The 11,079-nt window shown below is 30.7% G+C and overlaps 1 protein-coding gene across 1 annotated transcript; it reads left to right on the top strand.

The window, feature by feature from the left end:
* Nucleotides 1-3,772: 3,772 nt before the first annotated feature.
* On the top strand, nucleotides 3,773-9,688 carry LOC101268290 (uncharacterized). Its single transcript, XM_004242546.5, has 7 exons — nucleotides 3,773-4,257; nucleotides 4,473-4,514; nucleotides 6,912-6,994; nucleotides 7,117-7,218; nucleotides 7,756-7,970; nucleotides 8,960-9,054; nucleotides 9,137-9,688. Exons 1-7 carry the CDS (start codon nucleotides 4,116-4,118, stop codon nucleotides 9,388-9,390), a joined length of 933 nt encoding a protein of 310 aa, XP_004242594.1. The 5' UTR covers nucleotides 3,773-4,115; the 3' UTR covers nucleotides 9,391-9,688.
* The last annotated feature ends 1,391 nt before the right edge of the window (nucleotides 9,689-11,079 follow it).

Raw genomic sequence — 11,079 nt, 5'->3', positions numbered from 1 at the left:
GATAATCTTATTTAGTAATGAATTATAAGAAAAAATCATACTGCTAGTTATGAATTATTTAACAAGAAGTTAGAATTATTTTTTTTTAACTTGTAGTGTATTGGATTTTTATTAATATTCAACTTTAAGTGACTAGTATTATCAAGTTGCCCTAATATTAGTTTACTTGTCCTATTTTTTTATCTATATAGAGAGACAGATTCTATATTTAATTCAATTCTAAAAGTTTATTGAATGATAATAGTAAATAAAACAAACATAATGAAAAATAACTCAACTATAAAGTAGAAATGTAACTAATTGGAAGATTTTTTTTTAAAAAAACAAAAATATTTACTTACTGGTTGATGAAAGAAGAAAGAAGGTGAAAAATACTAGGAAAAATGTAAAATAGAAAATTCTAGATTTATCCATTAATTAAAACTTTTATATTGTACTAGCATAATATTTTCATATTTATAGGCAAAAGAAAAGGATAATGAAAACAATAATTATTCTCAATTACATCAATTTTTTCTTGGGATCTCCTAAATCAATGATGAAATATAATTTTGAATTAAATGCATTCAAATTTCCTCTTTTTTTGTCTGATTATATTAACAAGCATCTAATCCACCAAGGGTTAAAAATTGAAATTTTTGGTCCTCTTAAATCCATTTAAATGTCATTTAGTCAATAATTAGCATCTGCTTATAACGATTTTAAATTTCATTATATTCTTACATAAACAATTGAAATAAAGGTTATGATCGGTTCAAAAAAAATATTTTCTAAAAAAATAACGATTTTCTGATAACTTGTAGTATATATTATTGAGGTAATGTTTCTACAATTTAAAATTTTGTTACATTTCCATCACGATTGAGTGTAATATATAAATTTGTAAAAATAATATAATTAAGCAAATAATACACAAATAAAACAAATTTTGTTGCTTCAAGTTATAAATCTTCCCCTCTAGCTTTCACTTTGATGTGATATGTTTCAAACATTTCGTGAATAATATTTTCCGTATTCAGAGATCATTTAAATTTAAATTCATATTCTTTAAATAAGAATAGTTTTATTTTCAAGTATTTAAATTTAAAATCTTTATTATAAAATTAATATATCTTAATTGTCATTATATAGTCAAAGTAGTTTCAGAAAGTACTCATAGCCTTAAAACTATTTTTTAAAAACAAAAAATAATCTTGGACTTTACCTAAAAGTCAAACCAAACTTGTTTTGTTTAAACCAAAACATTATTCAATTTTCTCAAAATAATTTTATGAAATGCGCTTTTAGTGCACATATAACTGATTTTAAAACTCTATTTAAGGCATACTCTAAATTTACAAAATATTTATAAATTTAATTTCCTTTTAATAACTTCTATTTAAAATTATACACATTAATTCTATAAACAATATCAACCGGTTAATAGTCACTACAATGACAACAACAATAACATATATGGAGTATTTCTATGACTTAATGAGTAAAATAAGATTTACGTAGATATTATTTATTTTCATGATTCGTTAAAAGAAATATTATCAAAGCAGAATTGTAGTAAAGAAAAAAATAATCTCTTTATTAACTTGTTATTCATTTTATTCGAATCAGAATCTATCCCCAAATCTGTCTTCTTCTTTTTTAAAGTTCTACAACTTATAATATTTTCTTTTCATCAACTTTTATTATGCATAAATAAAATGCAGAACACTCTTCGTGAAATTCCTGACCGTGCCACTTTAAACCATTATTGAATGCTAAATACAATTATAAATTAATTAGCAACCAATTATACAAATACAAGCAAATCCTTTAATGCCAGTCCATTCACATTCTCCATGAAGAGCCCCTTCTTCTAACCTACATGTCTCATCACAAGAATAGGGAACTAAACATGGCCCTTTGAATTGTCCACTCCATATCTTACAAAGACCACCACCTTCAACTCTTACAATATCTGCACCAACAAATAATTGAGATTCTTTTAATATGTGACGGATAAATTTTATAGCTAAATATAGTAATTTAACGTTAATCTTATTTAAGGGTGAATTATAAAAGATTCTTTTCCAATGATCTAGCTGAGTACATATTTACTTTTTGAATCATAAGTAATTTTAAGTCACCAATATTGTTTGAGTCACCCCTGATAATATTAATTTATCCTAATATATGTTTAATTAGTTGTATAAAACTTGGGTAAATAGGTCAAGCACATGTAGATTTATTTAAAAAACGGCAAAAATAACTCAGTTTTAAAAGTTAACGATGCTAGTTATATAACCATTTGTTAGATTTATTTTCGTGTTTAGAATTGGACATTTAAAGCGTAAAAATAACATATATAATATGACTGATCGAATATCAATAATAAATTTTGTTCTAATATCATGTTTATAAATCTAAAATTTAATTAATTAAATTCCAAAAGATGGTTCAATGAAGATAGTAAACAAAACCAACAAAAGGAAAAATAACAATAAAGTAGCAATGTAACTAATTGGAGAAATTAAAAAAAAAATTACTTACTGTTGATGAAAGGAAAAAGAAAGTGAAAATTACTAGGAGAAATATAAAATATAAAATTCTAGATTTGTCCATTAAATTAAAACTTTTGATATGTGATTGAAAACTTAATAGCACAATATGATGGTTTTATAGTGAAGAAAGAAGAATAATTAAAACAAAAATTATTCTCAATTACATCAATTTTTTCTAGGGATCTTCCCAAACAATGATGAAATATATTTTTTAATTAAATGCATCCAATTTTATTTATTTTTGGCTTATTTATTTTTCTGATTATTATATTAACAAGTATCTAATACTACAAGGGGTAAAATTGAACCTATTTGATACACTTGGATGTTTTTTAACCAATTATTAGTATTAGTGTGAAATTATTTATTGCATTAACATTATTGTGTATCGTGATGAGATATGTGATGTTATGTTTAAGAAAATGATTTGGATAAGTAACATAATATAAAGTCGAAGAAAAATGATTCGACTTGTGATGTGATACGAAATCGCAAGAAAATAATTTTGACTAGTGATAATGTGCCCAAGGGGAATCGTTTCTGCAATTAATGTGATATAAAGCAAAGGGTAAAGGTTCTTACTAGTGATATATAATAATTGAAGAGAAATATTTCTGGCTAGTAATATTGTGCCAAATAGAAATGATTCCAGCAAGAGTTGTATATTGTGGTTTGATGCATTTGGTTACTTGTGATAGACATATTGAACTGTGATCGTTAAAGCCTTGTGAATGGTGTATTGCGAAATTGTCAGGATGAGTTGATTTATATGTATATTGTAGTTTAAGAAGGTTTGTTTGGAATGAAAAAGTACTCATTTTCTAGCTAGTTTTATCTTGTTTATTGGTTACTTGTGTTCGTCGGTCTAACTCCTTGCTTCTACACTTGTGAAGGTTCCGAGCTCAAAACAGTATGATTGCCCTTCTTCTTCTCCGAAAATTCTCCTATTTTCGGAGCTTGTCGGAGGACTTTTGAGATATAGCTACTTGTCATTGCGACGAACTCTCTTGTTCCTTATCTTATGTTTTGTTCAATTTGAGAAACAAAGCCACCGAGACTTGTAATCATTTTTTATTTTCATAGTTTGTGTATGAATGGCTTTATACGTGACTATCAAATTTTGGGATTATAATAAAATGAACAAATTTTTGCTTTTATATTCTTGTTTTACTCTCCACATTTCTTTCGTTTCGTTGGTTAATTTGAATTATTTTTTTTAACAATAAATAGCAAAAATAAAATAAAATTAGTCCAACTGTTGTTGATCCATTTCACACGTGTGACTTGGCACGTGCGAAAGTTGAAAATGGCCACTGTTTTCTTCTGGGTTTCAGACACGTCTTTGATTGATTCTGTCTGCTGCTCTCTTTAGCTAAAATTGAATAAAACTGCATTTCAAAAGTTTACAACTTTCAGAAAATAATTTTAAAAAAAACAATCTTGATTTTTGTTGTTTTGTTCTTGAATTTGTATTTGATGATTGATTCATGAACATGTAGATAAAGGGTATTTGATTATATAAAAAAGATACAATTTTAGTTGATTATACAGAAAAAGATTCAATTTTTTTTGGAAAAAATGAGTGTTTCTTTGAGTGTAATGACTTTTAATCTTCTTGAAGATCAGTTAGAGGACAGTCCAAACACATGGGAGAAGAGGAAAGATTTGTGTATAAGTGTTATTACAAGTTATTCTCCTATGATTCTCTGTACCCAACAAGGTTTGAATAAAGTTTCATTTTTTTTTGGTTACTTTTCTGTATTTAGGTGGATCTTGATTGGGTTTTCTGTGGTTTTTGTTGGAATGGGTGATTTGGGGTTGCTTTGATTTGTGATTTGCTTTATGGGTTTTGTGTCTTTTTTTGCAGTTCTTTGGATTTGTGTTTTGTTTCTGCAGCCATTTGTTAATCAATGTTTGGTTGTGTTTGCTTTTTAGGTGTGAAGTCACAGTTGGACTATATTCAGCAGTGCTTGCAAGGTAAATATTTTAGATTGATCTTATTTTGAGTTAATGGTAAAAAAAACTCACCTTTTTGCGAGTTTTATATCTCAATTATCACTTCCTTTGTATTAAAACACACCTCGATGCTGAGTAGGCGTACACGGGTTGTTGTTGATTGGGAACAAATATTTGACCAACTCAGCATCGAGGTGTGTTTTAATACAAATCGAATGAGAGTTTAGGTAGGTAGAGAGAACCATGGGTGGTTGAGGTATGAAAGTCGCGAAAAAGTGATAGTTTAGGTGTGCTATTGTTGTTAGTTGTGAACTATAGCTAGCTTCATTATCTCTGCACATTGTCTGGGAAGAATAGGTTATTTTGCTTTTCTGAAGAATTGTTTCAAAGTGCTCACATGCTTGTGCTCAGAATCAATTGGATATGAGAATTTGGGTGGGGGGTGTAATGTTGTAGCCAGTATAGCTAAGTTAAATTGAAGATGTTTGTTTTCAACTTTTCTGGTTGTTCTTTGTGTGTGACATTCCAGAAAATGGTTGTTGGGGAGATAGATGACAGTTTGAGAGTCGTCGTCTTTACTTTGAGTTTATGTCATGTAAAGAACATATTTCCGTATATGGAGTTATGGACCAGAGTTTAGTGTTTGTTCAAATATGCTACGAAGAGTAAGATATTGAGCATTTCGTCAAGAGGGAGCTTCTATTGTATATAGTTATAAGTTCAGCCTTCTAGAAATATATATGTTGCTTAGACTCTCCAAAAATGTTGCTGCCCTCATGTCGGATCCTCAAGAAAACACACTACTTTTGGAGCATCCTACACGAACACTGCAACATATTTGAAGAGTCCAAGCAACATTGTAAACATTAAGTAGGTTGGTAGGCAAGCACAATTGGCAACTCAAATAAGTATCTTACAACTCAAATACATTAAACGAGGGTCATAATGTTCAATGAGGCGGTGTAAGGAATGTGGATGATGGACTACCATGTAAAGATCTCCGATTAGAAGACACGGGGGATGGTATATAGAAGAATTACAGTTTATAGAAAGCTGTTTGGGGATAGGAGATACCTTTGGCTTTTACTTTCATCTTCTTCTGAAGATTGTTGTACCATTTCTTGAAGATGGTTTTCCAGAAAATAGTAACTAAGGCATGAACTGCAGAGTGGTATATATTCACCCTATATCCTGGTAAACTAGTTTTTCAGATAACCATTCCACTCCAACTAAACTTAGACCTTAAAACTGTATAACCTCAACTTGATTTTCGTAAAACAAATATTGAAGAGTTGTCTCCAGTTAAGTCTAGCTCGAATATATTATAGCTTAGTTCAGCTCTACTCCTTATTATGGCAAGTTTGGTTGATCTCAGCTTGACATAGTATTGTAATAAACTCTGTCTCTAATTCGATTTGGCTCGGCTTGTTCAACTCAATACCCAAACAATGACTATGTTTTAGTGTTTGGTCCACCAGAGAGAAGGTTAGTATATGTAATGAAAAAATAGGCATTACTGTTGTACATATCCTATTTCTGGACTTGTAGGAACTAACATGTCTATGACTTAGAAAGTATGAGGGAATATGTAGGGAGAGAAAAGGGGTTGAATCAAGATGGTTCTACATGTTATGATGCAAATTGAGGCAAAAACAATGAAGGTAATAGGCAAACAAATGTTAAAGCTATACATAATTTTCTCCTAAGAAATGTTTGTGTTCATTCTATTCACATGGGATAGATGAAGTATCTGCCTCGATCACCTGTTCTTATCATCATGTCCTCCCCAAATGATCGTTGTGTATGATAGATATGAACCTTAGAAACTAGAGTAACTTTAAAGACTTTGTTAACAGTAAAGTAGTACAGTGGGATATAGTAGACACACATTATGAGCTTGAAACATGGTTGTCTAGTATTAAGTGGGGAGGGGTAGAGGGATGAGTACATTATTCCCGACTTTCGAAGTTGAAACAACAGATTCCTTGGTCGTCAAAAATAGACTTTTGAATACCTTCTTCCTTCTTTTTTTGATTGCTGAATAGAATGTATAATTTTACCAAGTTTACTTTATTCATGGAAAATAAGATAATGCATTTTACAATACATTGTTTATATTCAGTCTAAGGAGTTCCTCATGTGTTTTAAGAAATACAAGGATGTATTTAGTAATTAATTTTATATTATTGATAAGTATAATATGACAACATTTATGATTTCCCTTTTTCTTTTGGAGTGTTAGTATTCTTGATCATTGAGCCGAGGGCCCATCAGAAACCGCCTCTCTACCTCCCAAGGTAGGGGTAAGGTCTGCCTACACACATGGGATTACACTAGTTATGTTTTTGTGTTAGTATTCTTTATGTTGAAGAGCTAATGGCTGGTCGTTATTTGTATCGTTTTATTTTTACCAACTAGGTTATGAACAGTTTGGAATATCAAGAAAAGGAGCTGAAGACACTTCTGATCAGCACTGTACCATATTTTACGACAAGGAAAAGGTCTTTCTTCCCCCTAAAGAACCATGTTTTCTTTTGTTATGTAACTTCAGCATCTGGCTTAGAGAAAATCAAACAAAATTATTCTATACAAGCTATCTTAGATCATCTGGTTTCGATTGAAGGTCGAGCTTTTAGAAGGGGGAACATTTTGGTTGTCTGAATCACCTTCGGTGCCTGGAAGTATGTCTTGGGGTTCTACAGTACCGTGCACCGCAACATGGGCAATATCCTTTTGATCTATTTAATTTTAATTGTCTTTTCACCTTCATCGTTGTTCTTTAGGAGTCGTTTGGTTGCCGGCTAGGAAGGGAACTATCCAAAAGTAGAAGAGCTACTACCATGTTATTAGTTGCTTTGTGCCATGAAAATTGCGAAATTTGAAAAAACTCGTTTTTGTTTTCAAAGTGAAAAATGGTATTTGGAAATTGGTGTATTACAAAGGGGAAGGGAAATGGGGGAGGGAATTGCATGATGGGGAATCAAGCCCTTAGCGAACCACCTGAGCTACTGAGATTCCCGGGTTGTGTTTGGCCATGAATACAAATTGGAATTGTTTTGGAATTTTTGTGAGTGATATGGCCAAATATGACTTTTAGAATTTTATGGCCAAACATGACTTTTATAATTTAACTCCGGGAGAAAGGTAAAAAAATATTCATGGATTATTGAATAACTAATACCTGCATAACTTTAACCGGCAACGAAATGACCCCTTACTGCATGTATTATTGAGTGCTTTGCTCCCTTGACATAGACTCTACACATTCCAGCTGAAAGGCGTTGAGCCGCCAGGTTTTTCATTTCAGATTGTTAATACAACCATGGATGAGTTCAGTCCCCGTGCTCGCAGGCGAGGTGCTTTGCTCACTTGGCAGCATATTGCATCCTTGCCCCCTAGCTTATCCGTTGTGTACTGTGGGGGATTTAATACCCAAAAGGAATCCACTACAGGTCGTTTTCTTCTTGGGAGATCTAGGTAATAATGCCGCTGGCATTTTATTTTCTATTGTATCACTTCTGCAGTCTTACCATTATAGTACCTTGCTTACTATATTCAGTTATTCACAAACTCGACCTTGCAATGGCACTACTTAGTTTTCCTGTCAGACCACGGAATATGGCCTGTTTTAACTACTCAAACAAGGGATATATTGCCTTAAGTTGTGATTTGACAACTGGCAAACTCGTAGGATGTTTCTACTCGGCCAGGTTAATCTATCATATAGAATAAGCAAATAACTGATTGTCGTCTTCCAATATAACATTTGGAATATACTGATTACAAAATGTAGTTTGAAAATTGTTGCTATTCAGACATAATCGAGTTTAGAAAATCATTAACTACTGTACTTGTATTATTAGAACATTAACCCCAGAGGACATATTTGTTCAGGACTTGACAATATTCGTTACTATTCTGCGCCGTATAGATTTCAAAGCCTTGTCATACTGTGCCGTGTGAATAAATTCGGGAGATATTATTGATCAATGTTGTTTTTCCCTTTGCCAAGACTTCTTCACTTCCGTTATTTCTTTTTCTGAACTGCTTTCATTTGCTTTTCCTTGAGCCGAGCATCTATCGGAAACAACCTTTTCCCCTCGCATTTGAGCTATGATAACTTTTGCTTTCTATGAACATTGATTACCAAACAGAAAAAGAAATAACTAAACTAGTAGCGCGAGCTATAGTAAATTATGATTTACATTTTTGTCATCGCCTAGATTGCATGCCTGTCGGTGATTACCAGGAGTGCAGCCAGGTTTGAAAATCACATTGTTTATACATGGTTAAAATTATTTTTTATGTATATATAGTATATGATGAATACCTTCGGGTTCTTCATGTGGTAAAAATCCGGCTCTACCACCGGTGGTTACCACTAAAGTGTGAAGCGAAATGGTACCATGCTTAGTTCTATATATGAGCTAAAATGCTTGATATAGCTGACATGTTGTATTTCTCAGAGAGCACGGAGTTGTCGGTGATATGAGAGATGTTTGGCCAAATGCTCGTGTGAGAAAAAACGTATCCCTTATACGGACGTATCATGGATTCAAAGGTTGTGTAATCCTCCAAAATTCCATTGCTATATTGACATACCGATATATGATGTGATGAAAATGACTGTTCGATTCTATCAGGTACCAAACAAGGTCCACTCGAGTTCTTCAAGTTAATATTCCGAGCACTTTGCTTGTGCTGGGATCGCCAAACTCAGGATCTACATGTTGACTGGATCCTTTTCAGAGGCAGATCTCTCATACCCGTCTCGTGTGAGGTGGTAAGCGACAACATTGATGGCTTTTATCCTTCTTCTCATTATCCTGTATACGCCGAGTTCATGCTTCCTCGTTCAGTAAGGCTAACCGAAGCATCCCCTGAAAACGAAACCTAAACTATACTTGTTGAACTTTTCGCCATTTCGCTCTTGTGCATTGTTATTTATTGATTGATTTTTTTTTCTCTTTTGTTGCTGGTATATTGGCTCAAAGATCTTGTTTCTGTGAATTCATTGAGATAAGTTGAAAGATTTATTTGTTGGTTAACAAATGGAAAATGAGTGGTTTTGTTGGTTACAATACTGAACCATGTTCTTATTCAGTGAAATTAATATTAATGTTTTCTTTGAAGCGTGTAATAGAGAAACACGACAGATAATAAATTCCAGTAATGGTTAATACCATTTTGTGTTATTGTAAGTGTGTGTAATTCTGTTATATATGTATGTTTTAGGAATTAAACTTACATTTTTTTAATGTGTTATAATAAAAGTTTTGTTTAGTCATATACAAGTAGGTAGTCCTAATCTAGGTAATTAAATACTCAAATTATTTCTTGTTTAAGTACTCTTACAGTTGGAATTTTGTTTATTGCTTGGTGATTCAATTTGCTTTCTACCAAATTTTAATATTTCTAAAGTGAAAGTAATTGCCATGAAAAAGACTTTAGTATGACAAAAAATACTTTTTTTGAAAAATTCAAAATACTTTTTGATTGCTATGATACAATAATATAAGTAAAATCAGTTATAGTAAAAAAAGATGTTATAGAAAATAATTGTTATATAGAAAAGTTTGATTATATTATTTTTTTGGTGTATATTTATGATACCATCAAGGATTATAATAAACTGAATGATAAGTAAAATCAACCTCAATCAAAGGTGTTGATTCGAGTTTGATAAATGAAAAAAAAGGATCATGATTAGAAATGCTTTGATTTTCTCGTATAAGTTCGATTAGTAAATTTTGGATATCGAATATTTATTATTAAAGATAAGTGAGAAGAAAAATAACTTTAATATATTAAGTTGCAAAAATGTAACATGCATATACATGTTTTTTCCCACTTCTATATACTATATATATAAATTTCAATGATAATCTTATAAAATATTTACCCTTTTTCCCTTATTCTGGTATTGAATTTTTCTTAAATATAACCTTCAAAACTTGTCAATGTAAAAATCGGTGTCAATTTTGATTGATCTATTTATTCTTTTAAGTAAAACAAATTTATAAAAATCTCAACAAGAAAAAAGGTATTTATAAGCCTAAAACGTATTTCCTTCATTTCAAATTACTTGTTACATCTTTTTTCATGAATTAAATTACACATATTTTATCTAATATATTAAATTGTTACGAATTTAAATTTTCACTATGTAGATTCAAAAACTATTAATATAAGTAAGATTTGAACTTAGTACCTCATAAGTGAATTTTGAACTCCTTAATCACTAAGTAAATTTTTATTGTTTTGATTAAAAAAACATTGTAATTTTTTTTTATAATCAGGTTCGGGTGAATATCCTCACTCCCTCCAGATCTGCTCCTAATTTTAAGATGCTTCTTTTTAAATTGTATCTTATAACATTTCTTTAATAGTTTTTGAATTTTTAAATTTTATTTTAAACATTAAAATAATTTAATTTATTTAACTCTGAAATTAACTAAATCAATTCTCAAAAAATAAAACATGACAAGTGTTTTAAAATAGGAGAACGACTTCCCTACATAATAAAAAGAAAGAAAAAAAATTTAAGAAAATAAGATGGTTTTATAAACAAAAGTTTTGGCAAGTA

Source organism: Solanum lycopersicum, chromosome 7, assembly GCF_036512215.1.
Source record: "Solanum lycopersicum chromosome 7, SLM_r2.1".
In the NCBI taxonomy this organism is placed as follows: Eukaryota; Viridiplantae; Streptophyta; class Magnoliopsida; order Solanales; family Solanaceae; genus Solanum; species Solanum lycopersicum.
This window is presented reverse-complemented; position numbering and strand designations above follow the sequence as displayed.